This window comes from Oreochromis niloticus, linkage group LG18 (genome assembly GCF_001858045.2).
Source record: "Oreochromis niloticus isolate F11D_XX linkage group LG18, O_niloticus_UMD_NMBU, whole genome shotgun sequence".
Lineage (NCBI taxonomy): Eukaryota > Metazoa > Chordata > Actinopteri > Cichliformes > Cichlidae > Oreochromis > Oreochromis niloticus.
In genome coordinates, this window is record NC_031982.2 from 3,351,791 (window position 1) to 3,372,498 (window position 20,708).

The 20,708-nt window shown below is 38.4% G+C and overlaps 1 protein-coding gene across 1 annotated transcript in view; it reads right to left on the bottom strand.

Annotated features, from left to right (window-relative positions):
* Nucleotides 1-20,708, bottom strand: part of brinp2 (bone morphogenetic protein/retinoic acid inducible neural-specific 2) — a 259,405-nt gene that overhangs the window by 150,619 nt on the left and 88,078 nt on the right. Inside the window, exon 2 of the mRNA XM_003453153.5 lies at nt 1,640-2,092. Within this exon, the coding sequence (XP_003453201.1) occupies nt 1,640-2,025 (386 nt within the window). The 5' untranslated portion in view covers nt 2,026-2,092. The remainder of the gene's footprint in view (nt 1-1,639; nt 2,093-20,708) is intronic.

Consider the following 20,708-nt stretch of genomic DNA (forward strand, 5'->3'; position numbering starts at 1 on the left):
AGAAGGAATGCGAGAAGCTGGAAAAATACCAGAAGAGTGCAGTCCTAGGAACAGGAAAGACAGTGCACAGGACCCTCAAGCTCCCAGGCCTCTGGTAGAGGACCCGAGCTTGAAGGATAGACTGCCCACAGGGGTGAGGGGGGAATTTTTTATAGCTTCATTGAATGTGTCCACCAGTCAAAATGAACTGTTACTCGTTTATATCTTCAGATATTATATTGACAGTATTTAAAAAAACGCTTGCTTTTTCCTGGCAGACAAAATGCATTATCCATTCCCTCTGCTGCATGTTTAGTCACTGTTTAACAGATTCAGCTAAGAGCATGTTTTGTTTCGTTAAATTTGCAAAGACTGCATATATCACAGCAACATTCTAGGCTTACTTTAAAATAACTTTCCCTCAAGATAAAGACATAAAATGTGTCAAAACCATTCATTTGACATTAATTAGCTAATTAAATGTCTAAACTGGAGGCAAGAACTCTAATCTGCTATAATTAGCTATGTTCAAAGTATGAGTTTCTTTCTTTCTGTTTACTTTCTATTGGCCACAATCCTGTTCTTTCATGAAAAATAAGGAGATGCTGTAAAGTCTAGTAATATAGTTTGATTTTCACCCATTTACTTGACATTTTGAAGTGGTTCATGAATTGCGATTATATATTTTATTGGTTAATGCCTGCTTTCATTTTTTCAGTCAGCATTTGGCTAATCAATCTTTTGTTTAGTATGAACTTTGGGCTGAGTGTTGACATAAAAACAAAATCTCTCCATAATCATTGGGGGAAAATTGTCCAGAAGCATTTTCCTTCAAAGACACGGGTCAACTGGTCATCTCAAGAGAATCAGAACATATAAATGTGCACTAGCTAACAGTAAAATGGATTTTAAATTCAGTCACCTAACCCTTAGGCAGCTGAAGAAAAAATGTACATCCCAAAAAAACTTTCTTCTTCACTTTCTTCTTTGAGAATTTCTGCAGAAGTGAAATAACTTTACACTTCATTCACAGGAAGAGAGATATGAGCATGTGCAAAGCAAGTTCAAATACAGGCGTGTTGGGTTAATTGGTGGTTCAAAATGATGAATGAAAATGTGAATGGGTCTGTCTGTGTTAGCCCTGTGATGGACTGGTGACCTATGTCACTAGCATCCCTGAAACACTTTTTTAACCATATGGATAAGTGCTAAGGATAGAAAAAGGGGGCAGAGAAGATTCTGTGTCAATATAATATGACAAAACGTGAAATCCACTTTTGAAATAGTCCACTTAAAGAATACTTCAAGGAAGAAACAGAGCTAGTGATTGCCTGTACAGTACATCAGCCAAGAGCATGTGATGTTTCAACATTTTAGAACAGCATTTTAAAGAAGTTTGAACATTTGAACAGCAAGCTGAAATAATTTAACAGAGCTGTAAAAGAAGAACAGCTGGTAGATACAAAAATCTTTGCAGATAAAAAAAAAAAAGAATTATTTTAAAAAACTGAAGATGCAGGAAGGAAGAATGAAAAAGACAAAGTCACACCTAAGTGTCTGCACAAAAGACAAAGAGAGTCTGTACATATTATATGATATGACAGAGAAAAATGGTCTCACTAAAAACCCCCACACGCTAGCCAGTGCAGATCCCTCTCACCTGTAAATCTTGTATCTGGTAGAAAATCCCTGCTGGAACCTCTCTCTGAACTCGGTGTACTCAGGACACCTGTGGAAAGGGCCCTTCTCTGACAGCAGCCAGTCCAGCTGCCCTCCGCTCTGCCTTGTGCTAAAACCCCATGGTGAGGAGCCAGAAGGGGATGTGGAGGAGGAGGAAGATGACGAAGATGAGGGGGACGAAAGGGATCCATGCAGCACCTTTCCAACATGTCCCCCGCTGCCCACCTGTTCAGCTTGGGTGGGCCACGGCAGCCATAGTAACACCCACGGCAACCATAGGAGCATCAAGGATGACGCCAACCATCTAGCAAGCCAGGCGGAGCCATGGGAGCACCTGTCTCTTCTCATTGGCCAAGGAGTCGCCATGGTCCCAGTGGTGATGTACTAGGGCACCTGGGACCGGCATTTCTTCTGACAGTCACCTCCCGCTGGCCTGAATGAAACGGAGAAATGATAGCATGCTGAAACATGTTTTGTAGTAGGAAGGAATTTCTGTTAATTCATAGCTTGTTGTCATTGACAGACATTGTTGTCCATATATTGTGATTATGAAGGCAGCATAATGCCCCCCTAAGTGGTGTTTACCAAGTTAACATCAATCAAATCAGTGAGAGCGTTTTCATGTCTACTTTGAATGTTGACATGAAAGATATTCTCTGCATGCCTAAAGACACACATAATTATTATGAATAACCATGATCAAATACTAAATGGAGGTTTGCTTTTGCTCATACAGGGAAGTTCAGTTATCATGAAATTGCATTTACTGCAGTGCTTATTGAAACTGTCATTTCAAGTTTCTTAAATGTGGACAAAATCCAGATTGTGTTTCCTTTGCTTCCGTATATACTTGGCCACATAAACATATCTTAGATCTCTCTTACAGCCGCATTGACCACAAAAGCATAACATCTGTTTTCAGGGCCTTAGAGCAAATCAGCATCACTCCTTTAGTCCACATGGTGGTGATAATAGATCAGAGGTTGGTGAGTAATTGCCAAAAACCTTTCATTCTTGGAGTTCAGTTTTAAAAGCAGCATGTGTGACTAATAATGTCCATAGTGACTGCAAAGCCTTATTGTCTTCCTGTCATCCATACAGATCAGGGGTCATGCTTAAACACATACATGTTATGCCTGCCACCATTACTATGGGTGGCAGGCATAGTAAGTGTAAGTGTGGGTGTAAGAAGTTTCAAACAACAGAGGACTTTCTGACATACTACTTCAATTGAGTTTAAATGAGTTAGTACAGAGAAATTGCACCTTTTCAACATCTTGCTAGAATGCATCCCTGATTTCAATCCCTCTTTTAGGCCTCTGCAATACCATTAGCTTTCTTTGCTATGAGAGCTATCCAACCCACAAAAGATGCACAAGTGTTTGAGTGTGCTTAAATGCCTACACACTAATCTCCCAATTAGTTTTGATATATACATCACTAAACCTAAACAAATTTGCTTTTATGTGGAAATTATCAACTTATTTTTATAATAGCTTTACTATTTCAGTAGGCGTTACACTGGCATGGTGCAAGAATTTGGTTGTTAACAGTCATGCACAGTTTGTTTGTTTTTTCCATATCAAAATATTTCCATTTTTATTTGTTTGTTGGTTGGCTGGTTTTTTGTTTTTGGATTAATCCTTTGTATTTCTTGGGATTTTACTATCTTTGGTGGGTGCTGAAAAAAGTGCCTAATGGAACAATTGGCACACAGTAACAAGTGTTCTATTTTTTGAAGCTGTTTGTTTGACACCATAATGGGCCTCAGGAACAGTCTAGCGACGTCTTAAAGGTGCAGAAACATACTGTTTCCTTTTCTGGTAAATAGATGTGGAAAAGGGCATGTGAAATTTCGTGTGAGAATAAAACTTCAGGACTGGATTCATTTCATTTTAATTCAATTTTATTTGTATAGCACCAAATCACAAAAAACAGTTGCCTCGAGGTGCTTTATATTGTAAGTTAAAGACTGAGAAAGACAGAGAAAACAAAGAAAAAACTGCAACAATTAGGAAGCGCTTTGGCAACAGTGAGAAGGATAAACTCCCTTTTAACAGGAAGAAACCTCCAACAGAACCGGGCTCAGGGAGGGACAGCCCTCTGCTGCAATCGGGTGAGGGGAGGGGAGGAAGACAAGACAAAGGCATGCTGTGGAGGAGAGCCAGAGGTTAACAATGACTAATGATCAGTGGACGATCCTGCCTGCTGCAGCATGTATTTACCTATCACCTTGAAATCAATGTTTATACTTTTCATCATTAACATTCATTAACAGTCATTAGTGCACAAACTTCATGACATTAATTTTCAGATCTTCTGTCCTCAGTAATAGTAATGTATGACTGCATATATTCACTTTGGGGGACACATGTTTGCAGCCCTAACAGGCCTATGGTCACCTGACTATACCAACTTTGGGAATCTTTTAATCTCATTCAAGACTGTTAAATGAAACCACTCTTGATCTTGTATTGTCATGTGGTTTTATAACATAGATCATGCTGTAATTTTGGATACTGATTTAACTCACTTGTGTGTTTTCAATCTGTGGTCCCTACAACTGTGGGAGGTTCAGCTCTTCCACAGATACATTACAACACTACAGCTCTTTCCTCTGCTGCTCACAATCTGGGTGTTCAAGAACTCAGTGTTTCTTTTAATGTGTTCTGTACTTGTGCTTTCGATTTGGCTCCATCACTCAGAATGAGATTTAAAAGTCATCCCTGGCTTAATGAATCTGTTAGGGCTGTCAGGAAAGAAAGAAGGAGAGCTGAACACAGCTGGAGGAAAGACAAGCTCCAAGTGTCAATAGAAATTAGCCTGCTCTTATTCTTTGTACATGCTTAGTTTAAGTCAAATTATTATACCATATCTTTTCATTTCTATGCAGATGTTTTAAAACTGTATTTAGCTGGAAATCGCTTTTCCATATGAAGGGTCAATGAGTGCATTTCAGATATTTAAAAAAAAAAGGTTTTTATATATCAAATGTTTCTCCAAAACAGGGACCATATTTTTTGACTTCCCACTGTTAGTTGAGAGATTAAACAATACCCTGGGCTTTTAAACTCCTTTTATGAAAGCACAGGTTAAGAACCTTGGAATAATCTTTAACACAAATTTGAGGTGGTGCGGGCATCTGACAAGAATGCCTCCTGGTTGAGGTGTTCTTGGCATGTACCACCAGGAGGAGGCCCTGGGCAGACCCAGGACACGCTCTCAGCTGGCCCCGTTGTTACCCTGGATAAGCTGGAGAAGGTGGCTAGGCAGATGGAGGTCTGGGCTTCACTGCTTAGGCTGCCCCCCTGTGACCAGCCCCAGATAAGCAAAACAAGATGCATCAACAATTTGAAATGTTACCACTTTGTGACCACCAAATCTGTGGTCAAGAGCAGCTTCTTTGAGCTCAGAACAACCTTGACACTAAAAACCTTTTTAAAACCTTCTGATATGGAAAGGGTTGTGCATGCCTTTGGTACAAAACTAAATTATTGGTATGACACCAAGAGCACAAAAACTCTGCCTAGCATCCACAGGAATAAGGACTGTCCCCAGGAAGTCCTTATTGGACTGCATATTATTTCGATTTACTGCCATGATTCAGTGTTAATGCAAAAAGGAGTGTGACATTTATGCAGTGAGGTGGAAAGAAAAGGTGTGGAGAAAGCCTGGGCGTTAACAGCATTTGGATTCAGCAGAAAAAACATATTTCCTGAGCTTGCTATGAAATTTAGGATCCTTAGCATATTATACAAGTGCAATATCATGGATGCTGTATGTAAGATATTAAATGTGAATGATATCAGGTACAAGTCAAAATTAGGTAAAGATGTGTTTGATCCAATAGTAAAACAAACCGTTGCACTGATCACAAGATGTAAGCAGCAAGGAAGAAATAAAACAATTTTGTATTTGTACAGTTTCTTCAAGGGATTGATTGTTTTTCTTTTGATTTGTTGAACATTGGTCTAAATGCTAGTGAAGGGTAAAGCCTCTCACTTGTGTGCTATTGCCTGTGTATTTAGCCATTCATTTATATACTTTATGAATTATACAGAGCCACACAATGAACCTGACCCAGGAGAGCTAGGTGCTCTGCAAAAGCAGTTTTTGTAATGGTGCTAATGTGATTTTAGCTGAAATCTTCCTTTCAGCGTACTCTGGGTTTGCTGAACTGTAGACAGTTCAGTAAAATGGAAGTATTTATTACAAGCCAAAAGACACCTCTCACAAGCTTTGAATAATTTCTGAATGAAACATTTTGGAAAAAGCATCATTGCTGTCATCCAAGCACTTGATATTTGAAAATTGAAAACCACAGATTGGTTTCATAACACAGCTAATGTACAAATAAAAGCTATTTTGAAATAGCCTTGAAAAGGGAAACATAAGCTTCTAAAATGAAATGGATCTCTGCTATGTGACTCTGTAGCCTTATTTTATACTAACTTTTTGAAGGACTGAAAGCTAGTAATACATCTGATGGGGATAGTCCCACGACAGTGGCATGCCTGACTGCTTTCAGTTTCTTCATGATTTGTGTGTTTGGACAAGCATGTCATCACCTGCCTCCATACAGAATCGTAGGCATTAGCAGTGTAGGACACACTGCAGTTCAAGTGTGATTTCCCAGCATCTAACACCAAACAGCTCTTTCTAATGTGGCTTTCATTTATTCAGCCCAGGAGAAGGCACAGTGCTTTGACACTGTCTTTAAGGTGACACTTTGAAAAGACAGTACCCTTCAAAAGAGTCGAGGTTTGCTCTTCATTTCGGCGGTAATGACTAGCAGGACCGCCGGGTGGAGTCTTTAGGGACAAATCAGCATTTCAGAACGGATATGTAAAGCAGCGGAGGAGGTGCTTTAAGTGGATTGGGATCTCAAGTATTCCCTGTTTATCTCACAAACAAATTAGAGAATTAATTTCACGTAGATAAATGCAGGCTTAGACATGAAAAAACAATACTCAGGGTACTGCATTTTTAATTTTCACCCGCTGCACCAGGAGATTACTGCAGTTTGAAAAGGCAATTAGCAAAGTCATCTGTCAAACGAATGTATTTATGCAACTAAAAGCAGGATGAAAACTTGATGAATAGGATAGTCTGCTATGCTGTTTCTTGTACCGTTTGGCCCAGAGGTAAAGCCGGTGTGCCAGATTTCTTGTTTTCTTATGTCCTGAGAGAAGCCCAGTTGTCTGTTTTGAAACGAGTCAGTCAAGCATTCTGAGCCTGAGTGCCTGTTTGAAAAAAAAAAAGAAAGAAAAGAAAAGGAAAATTCTTCTATATAGTTAGAGTTACAAACGTAACTAATTCCACTGCCGACTAAAGAACAGTCCAGTAGTACAGATTTTACAGCTAAGTATAAAGAGCAGTGGGGAAAATACTTACAGTTCAGTCACAACCACTGCAGTGAATTTCAGATTTTTGTTTCAAACTACGGTACACTGGGTTCTGTTGTTGGACCACAGAGATTTTACACAGCAGCAGCAAGAACAGATCAACAGACCATCAGTGCAAACAAATATGACACTGATTAAGTCAGATATAGCATAAAGGAAGCAGCTAGTTTAGAGTTGGATTGCGTAGCAGCTGTGGCTAGGTTAGAGAAGCTCCCTATATAAGAGTTGCTAATTGAATGTGAGGGCCTGCACCAAGGCGAGCTTGATCTGCCAGGATTGCTGATGAGCTTGACTTCATGGATCTGCCTGAACTAATGCTCTGGTAGATTAAATATCTTTCCACTCCGAATAAAACTTACTGCTGTTGAAGGTAGCACAGTCACAATGCCACAACTGCATGCACACCTTCTGAACAAACCCATTTTTGTGTGTAATTATATATAAAGTGCCCTCTTTATAACTGTGGTTTTGCTTTATACGGTGGCCCTGAGAGGTCAAATGCAGAGCAACCTGAGAAACACGAGCAAACAGAAAAAACACTTTAAAAGCACACAAAACAAAAAACATGCTGCACTGACACACACTGAAAAAAAGAAGAGGATTCATTGGTGTTGTGAGGGAGAAGAACACAATAAGTGTCCTTTTCAGCTTGTCTCAGTACAGTCCACAACTGTTGTGTTGTTTTATTAATTTGTGAGGTTTTATTTCTTTCTCCTCTTCCTTCTTCTTCTTTCTCCTTACATTGTGTTTTGTATGCTTTTGCAGTGTGTTTTTCTATTATCTGGTGTTTTCTTTGGTTGCACCGCATTCGACCTCTCAGGGCCATCTAATATTGTAATATCCCGTTTTTGTTTTTGTTTTAAAAAAACATTAATAAGCTATCAGCTTACTGAAAAATAAACATAGTATTAAAATATCGTACTATTTAAAAATGAACCATACAAAAAATAAAGTAACAATAGAGAACACAGTAATAATGCTACAAATGACAATATAGCAATAATACTGTTAACAAGAAGATAATGCTGCAAATTCAAATACTGCAACATTAACGTAAACATTTTTTTTTTTACAGTAGCTTACTGTCGTCCAGCTACCACTGTAAAAATATACAGTAGCTCTTTTACTGTGATTACAATGTTTACTGTGTATAACAGGTGTTTTGTGGTTTTCTAAACTGGCTATAGCCACTTCTCCAGTTACTGACTGGTACTCGTTGCCTGTTAAATCAACCATACTGGAAAGTTAAAAAAAATACTTTGCAATTTGGGTTAGCGAAACCATGGCGATATTTTCATAGTCAAGCTGCAGAATGCAGAATTTTCTCAGCTTGTGCAGTTGTTTTCTGGTAGAAGAAAATCAGATAAACCATTGGATATGTCTGTGAATGTGTCTGTGCAATGTACAGTGTACAAGTGCAATGTACTATTCAATAGTTGGTATTGTTGTTTTTACTATGAAAATTGGGAAATGCAGAAGCAAATGTCACTTAGTTCAATGTAACAGCCACACTGTATATGAAAACTGGTGTAATACTTACAAGCTACACACTCTCTGTAGAATTTTTGACAGGAATATTTACTACACTGGTTATTTTAACAAATACCTGCTACCCACAAATCACAAGGCAGGTGACAGGGATAATGTTTAGGGACTTTGACTTTAGAGGATAGGTTTTGTGGCAGAAGTTCTTGGCATCAAAAGGTCAAAAGGGCACTATTTACTGTTTCCTTGAATCTGCACAGCTTAGTCACTGTGAGAAAATATTGCAATAGAAGAACAAATATTGTTCAGAAAACCAAAAAGCTATACAATGTCAGTAAAAAGAATACCATCGGACACGTTGCGACTTGGCTGTACAACAACATTTTACAACACTTAAATCTGAATATGTAAACAACTGTAATACAAACGTCAGCGCAAATGATGTGCAGGACCAAATGATTTTCATATTGGGAATTCTTAAGTACCCAGTAAGGTACAGTTTTACTATAAGTATGTCTAATATGCTGAAAGTCTTTTAACATCTAAATAATCTTATGGTTTACAGTAATATTAGTATAATTATTAATTAGATTTTGCATATGAAAACATGAATAGAGTAAGAGTTTTCTCTGTACCACTGATCAGCTGATCAAATGTTTGACTGGTACTGTGTTTGTGGGAAATCCAGGAGAAAAAATTTTATTTGTAAACTGAGGAGACATTCTGTCATGTAAATATAAAGCCCTAAAATTTAATCACAACACATGACAACTTAATTAACTAAAAATGGAAAATGGACTTTTAGACACTCGGTTGGTAAGATCGTTCTTTGGTGCATTTTTATGAATATAAAGACAGCTCATACATACATACATGCTGGCAATGATATTGATTCAGAGAAAAAGAAATGCAATAGTCTTCCACTCCAAGGAGCTGTGAGATTTGCCTTTCAAATGAAGTTCTGTAACTTCTTAAAACACCACCTCTCGCAGAAATAAGTGTTCGTCGTTACTGCCAGGCCTCCTTCTCCTCTGAGACTCACTTACTAATTATAAAATGCATAAAACATGCCGCAAATGCCAGCGAGACAATAGAGGGAAATTGTGAATTTTCAGCCCTGACATTTAATGTACGCCTTGCATTATTCACATACCCTTTGCGTATTTACCCTTCTCTGTAACCCAACCTAGAGGAGCGGAAGGTAAGTGAAGAAGGCATGGACATTTCGAATCCATATTGGAAGGAAAGGAGGGAGCTGCAGAGGATAAGGAGGGGTGTCAGGGCATCCAGGTGGAATGGAAAAATCGACCACGTGTCGCGCTTAAATAACATCTCAGAGATGACAGCAGAGTCAAGGGGGAACGAGGCTTATGTTTATTGGATTTTTTTTTTTTTTCATCCCATCTACTGGGCTTAGTGGGCAAAGAGTGTGTTGCTCTACTGTGTTTGCACTAAACTGGAGAAAAAAAGGGGGGAAAATGAGAAACATGGGGAAACCTGGGAAAGACAAGAGAGACTGGAAAAGGGACAGGCGTTCTCACAGGGGAACATTTATCTGGGAAAAAAGGCGCTCTTTGAGAGAAAGCAGCAGAACTTTCTCCTTAAACTTGCCACCTAGCTGCAGAGTGACCGAGGCAAAGGCTGAGGTGAAAATGGTTTGACCTCCTGACTCATCTAAGTAATTCGTGCTCCAGTTGGGAGGGCAGAGAATTATGGGAGGGAGCCAGTGTCCCAGCTTTTTTCCTTTTTATTTCTGAGTCAGACAAAATGCAACCATCATTTTTCTCTGCAGCACAGAACCTAAATGTGCAGCAGAATTCATCAGCTCGCTATCTGTGTGCCGCAATTACCACATTTGGGATTCCTTATTGGATCTGACACACATATGTGTTTCATGGTCCGTTTGTAGCTGTGTGTGTGTGTGTGTGTGTGTGTGTGTGTGTGTGTAGAATCTGAGCTGGTTTCAGTCTGTGTTTGTGTGTTTGTGTGTGGATATGCTGCCAAGCACCTGGCCAGGCTCTTGGCAAACATTAAAGCAGGTGGAGGTCCATCAGCATTAGAGGCCAGCTGTATTCCTCAACCCCAGCAGCTCACTACTCACCTTTCAGCATTTATGCGAGTCAGCAGCAATAGCTGACCAGCTGCACACCTGCTCCTACCCTGCCTTGTTATTCGGGCTCTGAGACCTGGAGGAGGGGGAGTGGGTTGGGGATTTGGGGGCTTGTGGCGCCAAGAAAGCTAGTGGCGGAGAACTGATCCTAACAAAACAGGATGACAGTCAGAGAGATATAAACAGGGAGGTTAAGAGAGAGATGCAGAAGGACAGACAGATGAATACGATGGAAGAGACATAAAAGAGAGGAAGAGAAAGCCAGAGACAGAGAGCAGCATACTTCTACACTTTGATGTGGGAGCTGAATAGTAAACACCGGCTGGAGTCCTGCGTGTACATTCACCAGACTATCTGTCAGTATAAAGTGTGCCTATAGCTCTATCGCCTCCATGTTACCTGTACTGAGATCTCACTTACCAATGTCGGGGTACTTCACACTGCACCTACACTGAAAAAATGGGAATTGGCAGGCTTTTGAATTTGCAGAAATGAATTTAGTTAATTCTACACAAGCCTTTCATGTTTCTCTTATTTACATGATTGAATAAAGTACAATTTACTTGATCATAAACAATACTGAGACTACTCATTTTTCTTGCATTGATTTAAAGTGACTAAATTAGAATACTAAAACCATTGTAATCATGTTTGACCACAACCGGAAATGATGCAATATATTCAAAGACAACAACTAAATATGATTGGATAATAAGACCTAGAGTCTTATCCAATAAGACAACAACATAATTTAAGGAGAGCGCAATTGACCGCCAGATTCTGGAAGACTGTTTAGCCACATGCAACCTTTGCCACTGAGTCAGGCATACTGAGAAGGTAAGTAATTTAAATACATTTGTTTTAGTTGGGTACGTTTTCACAGAATTGTTGTAGTGCATGCTATATGAAAAGTAATCTGTAATGCATCTACATGTTGTTTTTACAGTGCTAGCTGAAGTTGGTATTAGCTTCGTGGCTAAAGCTGAAAAATAGTAACAAATTGCACATAGTCGGGAGAAAGCAGCTGTTGTCGGTCAGATATGGAATTTATGTATGTGACAGAGAGCACTGGCGTTTTTGATGGCTTAGCAAGTTAAAAAGTCACTGAGAGAGCGCAATAGTGTTTGTGTTACTCCTGCTAGTTATGGCTACAGTGGCTAATTAGTCTGGCTGTAACCGTCAGAGTTTAAGAAGCTGGGAGCGCCACAGTGCCATACCTTAATTCTTGCTGCTGACACGCACTGAAGTTATAATAAGGATCCTGCCACCTTAGACGTGGGTTTAAGAACCTGTGCTCATAAATGCCAAATCATTTTTCCATTTAGTCATTGTTTTAGGTGAAGTGTCACTTACTTGACTATTCTATTGGTCAAGCCCAAATAATACAGCAGATATCTACAAGGAGATAAGTTTATTAAGTGATGTATTGTGAATTTTCCAACATTGTCCTAACAAAAATTAGGACCCTTTTTCCCCCCTTTTTTTTCTACTTTGTGTGGAACATATGTGAGCTGCTTCTCAAAACATTATATATAAATGAGAGAAAGATTGGTACTTTAAAGAAACCATTAATGCTCTTCTGGACTGGAATACCTTTTTTCAATTAAAATTAATGTTTTTTGTGATGGTGGAATTTTTACCTTTATGATCACAGAAGTCAAAACATCAGATGATGATACCTTACCATCTAAACTCCTCATCTCTTGGCAAGTCTGAATTAGAGGTCTCAGCTGTATCAGCTTTTCTAGTGGATTTGCTTAAAGAGGAGATAGCTTAAGTCATTAGGTACATATTCCCTGACATTCTAGAGGTCAACCTTGCACAGTGTGTGACATTAAAGGGCATAACTTATAGAAAGGGAATGGTACTGTCCCACAGGGCAGCAGGTGGATTGCCAGAATACTGAAAAACCATATCTGCATTGTACCACAGCATATTCTACATTGTCAGAGAGCTTGGTGGCTGGTACAGAGAGCACGACAGAGCTTTTGAGCTCAGCCCAGTATCCACAAGAATATTCACTCTCGTTTCACTCTGTTAACTCCTTGATACTTATCCATTGGTTGACTATAAGATTGGATCAGTCCACATTGTGACTTTAAAAAGGCATATAGAAATAAAAGGTGTTCAGATAAGTGTAATAGGTTCAGTCACATGTATTTCATTAGATAAGTTCTTTTTTTTAATGTCTGATCTTTATAACTTTGACTATTGGGTATGGATAGCTGTATGAAAACTAAACTGAAATGATTCTTTCTGAATGTCTGATATGTAATTCTTTTTTGCCTACAGAGTCCTATGGGGAGTCCTATGGTCCTAAAGACTGTCTTGGCTGACGGAACCTGTCGAAGGCTCACTCTCTAATGGAGCGCCTGAATCAACTGAGGATCTCATCGTTGAAGTCAAGAGACAGTGTGGTCTTCAGGGCAGTTTCAGACTTCAGTTTATGGATTCCTTGTTTGGGAATGAGTTTCTTAACCTTACCTCAGTTTCAGAAGTAGCAGACAAAGGGACTCTTAAAGCTATTGACATGTCAAAGCCCACCACATGGACATAAAAAGAGTAACAGAGTTGGTGAAACTCAAGATGGAAAAGACTTTTTCATACAGAAGACATGAAGTTGTTCGTGATGCACCAATGGTGGTGGCTTTCATGGCAAGAGGGCCTGCTCTATTTGACTTCCATGAGGTAAGGTTTGCCTCATACACGGTGTTCTTGTGGTATTAGCCTAAAATGGTTAAGGCACAGTTGTTATTTGACAGCCCATTTCTTCAGCATGAGTGATTGCAGCCTTCTTCCAGGTATTAAACCTTTGAAGCTCATTCCTCTGTGCTCATGTTTTCAGATCAACGCTGAGTTTAAGAGAATTGCCACCATCCCCCCTCAAACAAAGTTCCTGGCTCAGCTGGATCTCCACTTGGACAACCTGGTGAAGTTGGTCAACAGAAGAGGAGAGCTTGGACTAATACTGGAAAGAATTGTGGCACAAATGGATAATGTAAACGATAAAGCCTCAACACTCACTTAACATGATCCTCTTTGGATGAAACTTTATAAATGTGGAAGATTTCAGATGTTTTCCCATGATAAATTCTCTCATTTTGTATTTTTACATCTGCTTGTTTTTTTTAACCTTCACTTTGTCAACTTATTATTAATTGCCAGTAAACCTATTATTAATTTGTGTGCCTTTACTTTAAAAACATTCATGTAAAGTACACTATTAAAACTTAAATCAAGGACAAGGGCTGAATGAAGATGCTAATTACATACATTTCATTTCAGTGTGAAGATGTTGATGCTGGACGTGAGTGTGTCAAGGGAGTGTGTATCTACATGGGTGAAGACCCTGGCATGCTTATCCGGGAGTATGTGGTATGTACTTGTCTTTTTTTTTTTTTTTCGGACTTTCCACAGTGTGTCATATTACTTACTTGGCATGAAATGACTAACATGGCTTCTTTTTTACAGGGCATGGAAGAACGTGCCATCAGTGAGACTGTTGAAGACACCACTGTTCGAATTTATCTTCTTAAAGAGCAAGCTTCAGCAGAAGAACAAGAGTTGTCCTTGCAGGCATCAGGGTGGTGAAGAATTTGGATAATGTAGCATTTGCTGTGATAATGCTATTTAGACTCATGTATGCATTAAACCTTACCTACCCTGCTGACCTCCGCTACAACTTTGACGTTTTCCAGAAGGTTTTCATGGAACTGGATGGAGCTAAACTCTCTAAAGTTCTTGCTTTTAAAAACCATCTGTTTCATTGAGAAGTCAAAGACTGCACTTCTGCAATTCTTTGCAGTTTTTCATTTTGTGTTCACTAACGTTATACTGCTTATCTTTTTATTGCTTTCCCCTCATGTGACTGCAATGCAGGATGATTTTTCCTTCTGGTATCGTGTTGTAAGAAATTTTTACTGACGATTTTTAGCAATATATTCTGAGTCAACCTTAATGTCCTGCTTATATGTTTAAAAGGAAGATTAAGATTCATGTAGGTGTTTGGTATTAGTTATGTAACAATGTCATTTAAGGCTCAACTTAGTTGAAATCTTGTACAGGTAAATACTTGTACAGAAGCTGAAACTGTTGTCAAATAATACACAAGTTATATTTGTGTAAATCTGTTTATTCATAAAAGCATGTTGCTTTTTTCAGGTAGTCTTAATTTAGTTTAAATTTTCAATTGTGTAATTAATACAAATGTTATATGTAAGAGATGACAGGATCATCTATAAGCACTTTCTTTTATTTGCTGCTAAGGTCAGTTTTTTGTGAAATATTTGCAAATGTTTTAAATTTTTCTTTTAGTTATTTCTGCAGGCTATCTTTAAAAATGTGTTACGTTTATATGGATGTGATTTTGGACTTGTTCATGGCAGCTTGCTGCTTTCACTGCTGTTACAGTTTAATAAAGGTGAATTGTTCAGCAGCACTCAGTCTTTGCCTTTTTTGTCAATAATGATCAGTTAATATTTAAATTGAAAAAATTAAGTAGGATTTAAAGCCATAATTTGTGTTGCAGGAACATAATTGCAATGTGTTTACATTACACAATATCATTGCGTACCACTGGCAATCAAAAATAAGTTGGTGTTAAACATTAAAATATATTGACATTATGCAATGCATTGATATTATGTTAACAAATAAATAGTATGTACATCAAACATGATTTTTTTAAAGTAATCTGATGTAAATAAAATACTTTGATTTGACAAGCATTAATTACTTAAGGGAAAGTGGAAAATTAAGTCAGTCATACTTATTCATATTATGTGGGACCGATGTACACAATAAAATCAAGTAAATCGAAAGAACTTTTTTTTTCAGTGTACCTGTTTTTCACAGGCTCACCTACACAGTAAGCCTGTCCTGCAGCAGTGGAAAGATATTATGGCATTATGGCTGGGATAGGTTAGGGTTGATTTTTTATTTAACTATTTTATGAGCAATTGAAAATCAAGATGAACCTCAGCAGAAAAACCTGGAGCAGCGTTCAATGAAATTAATATGTTGTGATGCCTACCCAAAATGTATTAACGTGTAGAGTTACTTACAATACGGGAGCTGTTTACATGATTTTCTATGTAAGGCATAATGTGCTGAAAAGTTATCCTCCCTTTAAGCAAACTTCCGTCTGACTGGCTGTATGGAAAGTATGGGAAGGCATAGGGAAAAAGTCAGCTTTAATAAAATGAGATTTATGCTGTAATACTGTTGCTCAAACACATGAGAACATGAGAAGATATTTAGGACATAAATATTCTGAAATCAGCTGGACGAATTTGGATGGAACATGAAAATCCATCAAAGTCTTCCCACTCACCAAAGCCAGGCACTCACTGGGATCCAGATCCTCAGCATCTATTTTACAGACCTCTGCAATCTGTCTACATCAAATATGCGTCTTCAACTGACCTCTATTTTTCATTCAGTAGGTTTGTCTGTTTGTGTGTGTGTGTGTGTGTGTGTGTGTGTGTGTGTGCACACGCTGTAGTTTTTAAAGGAGCTTCCTAACAATCCACCCCCCCACCCCCACAAAAAAGAGAAAAACTACATGATTTTAAGAAAGACAAATGCTATTCATCATGCACAAGCTAACGCCTACAAGTAGCTGTAGGAGACATTCTCAAATCCATCCCACTCCCTTTCTTGACTAACAAAAACTTAACAGTCTAAGGACGTAAGAATGATTATGGATTAAAAGAACAAATGTGACCTGCAGTTAAAAAGTATGTTGGATTAATCAAATGAGAACAAAGAGAAAGGGGGTGTTAAAGGGCATCTGATTAAAAATAGAGAAAGCGTAATAATGTAATTGGCTTTTTCTCAGACTCCCAGTGCCTACAGGCTGAGTTGGGTTTTGAATAAGCAGGTGGTGGGAACTCCCCTATGCACAACACACACACACACACACACACACACACACACACACACACACACACACAACTGGATTATGAAGCAGCAGAGCCAGCAATAATGTCAGTGCACAGCATAATGCCGATAATGTCGGGAGACACACTCTGATGGCCTGTGGTTAGAAACTGGAACCCCTACAAATTATATGCTGTGTTGGCTTCCTGTGTGTGTGTGTGCGTGTGTGTGTGTGTTTGTGAGTTCATGTTTCTGCGCAGTACATTTTACATCCATGTGTGTTAGTGTGTGTGTATGATTGTCTTATCAGTGCATTCTCTGGCCAGTTTCCAGCTAGACAAACAAACAGCCATATGGTCAATTAAGGCCCATCAATACCTCTGTTAACATCTATACCAGCTGATAATTAAGAAAACAACAGCCTGTCAGCAGCACGCTCTGCTGAAAGTCATTTTGCCCCTAGTTACATACCTCGCCCACTCATCTGTGTTAGAAATGTTAGAAAATGCTGCTTTTGTTAACAACTTGCTCAGTATGACAAACCGTGGCCGCGTTCATCCTCCCAGGCGACCCTCATGGCCAAAAATTGCGGCTGGTCTCCTTTTGAATCCCACTATCGAGGGCACCTTAATTATTCCTCCCAGGTCTACCTGAAACGATTAGCTGATTAATCAGTTAGCCTGAAAATGAAATGGCAATGTATTTGCCAACAATAATTTAAGTCACGTTTTTCATGGGACAAATTTGACTTGTTTCACCTTCTCTAATCTGAATATTTGCTGGTTCCAAATGTTTTACGACTTTGGAGTCAGGTAAATAAGGTCTCCTTTTTCACTTTGTCTGAGTATTTAAGGAAAATACTTGAAATTAATGGCTACTGGCCACTGCAGGTAGCGTTTGAGTTCTTCTCTAATTAAATTTCTTTGCAATGACACAACCATGCATGAGGGTGACTGTGTACTAATTACTTGACAAAGAGGTAAAATAAATTCATTAAACACAACTTGTTAAATTATCTAATCATTGACATTGTGGTAAAATTACAGTAACCAATAATGCATACAGTGTTTATTGTAAAAGGACATGTCTGGAGTTTGGGATTGTAATAAATCACCTTGGTGGGAAAACATATTCAGATCATTTAACAAGCAGTGCAAAATTTAAAAAAGAATGCCACTAAATAAAAGTCCTGTACCAAACGCCATTACGTTAATGGCACAGTAAGGAGACGTTAACTTTCATATAAGACTATTAATATAAATAAATGTTAAAAGGATTGACACGGATGAAGAGTACCCTGCTTCTTTTCACTTTATTTCTCTTGTGCTGATTTCAGCAGCAATCACCTTCTTAGATGCAGGAATTAGCATTGCACATTGCCTGTATTTAAGTAATTATGAGAACAATAAAACAGAATGCTCAGCAGTTGGCAAATCTCTTTGTGGCAATGAAAATGTGTTTAGAAGTAGACTATGACTAATACTTACAAGTGGAGGTCATGCTTATTTTAAACATAGATTAGCATATACTTTCAACTATGGTGCTTGAGATGAAAAACAAACGATACTTTAGTGAAAAAATGCAAAAGCTGTGTGGTTTGTGTTTTAACTGCAAGGTCCAGAGCATGTATGTTAGGCTAACTGGTGCAGTGTAGGTATGGATTTGTGCATGAATTGGCGATCTGTCCAGAATGAATCTCTCTCCCAATGCCAGCTGGGATAGTTTCCAGACGCCTAGAGTTCCCAAGTTAGATAAGAAGTTTAAAAAATGGATGAATCACAGAACACATTTTTTTTTCAAGTTATTAAACATACATACACTTTACACTTTTGTTGCTGAGCTGGAACTCAAAGTTCCCCAAGCAAGGAAGAGACTTATATCAACTTTCAGTTGCTCTGAGTCTGGAGCATTAAACCCTCTTTCATTTATCCTCAGCAACTTTGTTGACAGGTACTAAAGTAAAGGTTCAACAAATAATGAAAAAATGAGGAGCTTAAAAACGCAATTAGTTGCAAGTTACTGATTACCTGCCCAAAACTGGTATTAAGAATCAGGGAAACAATCTCATTTCTATCAGTTATGTCCAGTATAACGGACTGCAAAATGTGTAATGTGTTGATGATGCCACCAAATGGATTATGTAAAGCACTTAACGCATCCTAATGCATAAAATTTGGTTGATAATCAGTTTCTTAGGACACAATTTTAATACCCATTTATGATCAACAGGAATATTTTACTTGGTTTTTAATTGTCTGTTTTATTACACCACATTGTGTTTTAACAGTAGGGCTGCCAACCTGTTGTGTAACTGCAGATGACAGTTACAGATACTTCTTTCGTCACAGTCAGTGGATGTGTTTCTGGATGCATTAATCAATGAATTCCTAGTACTCACTTAGTGCTGTTGACTGTATGATTATTTTATATTATATGTGAAACTACCACGCCCTCTCTTTTGTAGGTTTACCACCCATCCTCCTTCTCCCACCAAAACAATTTTATCCCATCCTCATTAGCCCCCGATCCCCCACCCCCGATACAAACTCTCCCCTCCCTGCCTCATTTTGGAATCTGATAATTACACAAGCTGCTCACCACTGAGTCAAGCTGCCTCATAAAGTCCCTATATGCATACTGCAACATCTCCTTTATTAGTTGCAAGCTAGTTTAATCCTTTCCAAATAGGTCCACACAGAGTAAGTTGGGCTTCAGTTGATATTTTGCCAGCAGCAGCAGAAAGCAAATTCTAGTAACTAAAAAGGACCGGGGGGATGGCGAACTCAAATTAGACCACCTTACAGCAATATAGGTGTACTTTGGGTTGTTTTTTAAAAATACACAAGAGTAATTTATGCCAGTATAGCCCTGTGCATAAATGATATACTTGAGACATTCTGAAAGGTAGAAAATAATGCATTAACCCTTTAACACGCTGCTGATAGCCAATGGCCTTTGCAGGGTCAGGAAGAGAAATAAGGTTAGGGTTATATTCATATTTACTCTTTATATGACGTCATTGTTTATTTATCATACCCAAATATACAACAGAAGCCGTAGGTAACAGAAAAACATGTTTTAGTTTTTTTGAAATCACACTTGTTACAATGCAGTATAAACCTCACTCTATTCCTAACAGATGTTAAAGTTTATTTCATATGCTGCACTAATCTGTTGTTTTTCTAAGTGTCTTCTTTATTGTATTGACAATTGATATTCATCTTGCAGTTAACCTTAGAAGGTACTTTTGGACAAAATTGTTTCTACAATCAAAACAATGTGGATTTAATAGGTAATATTCAGCAGGCAGCTGTGCTAATCTGATCAGCACCAATAGGCCGTAGACAGACAAAGTATGTTGCTAGAAAATGAAGATGATGGTGCAGTTAGCTGGTAAAGAGATAGGAGATGAAAGGCAGAGCACAGCTAATAGAGGAGAAAGCAAATTAGATGACTAGAAACATGCTTTGCTATGACTCCTGTGCTAGACAAAATACTATTACAGTATATACGTGGTTAGCATTACACCAACCCTAAACACAAACTGCTCTTTTATATTTATGTGTGTGTATATCTATCTATCTATCTATCTATCTATCTATCTATCTATCTATATATATATATATATATATATATATATATATGTATAGAAAGAAAGACAGATAGATAGATAGATAGATAGATAGATAGATATGTGTGAGTGTCTGACCCTTTGTTCAGCTCTATACAAAATCCATAATTCACATATCAAAAAAGAAAATCGGAAAAGACGCACTTTGTGCTTCTTTTTCAGAAACCTAGCAGAAATGTTGTTTTTATGCCTCATTAAAGCTCTGTACCGTACCAGCTGTAGGCTGGCATGTTGCAGCTGCTGCATAGTTGGCTCACTGAGGTACCTTCAGAATGCTAACTGCCTTGGTAACTGAAGGGTGAATCTCTGTCCACGTACAGCAGCTTACAGGGGAGACATAATCCAGCAGAATTCAAATGTCATGACATACATGGCACTATCATAGAAGTTAATTACTGAATCACCCCAAGCTAACACTAAGTATAATTGGTGCTGCCTGAGACAGTGAGCTCACAAACAGCATTAACAAGCTCTTGGCAGAATTGTCCACAGCTGAGTAAAATCTTTACATATACAAACAGTTGGCATATAATTGAGC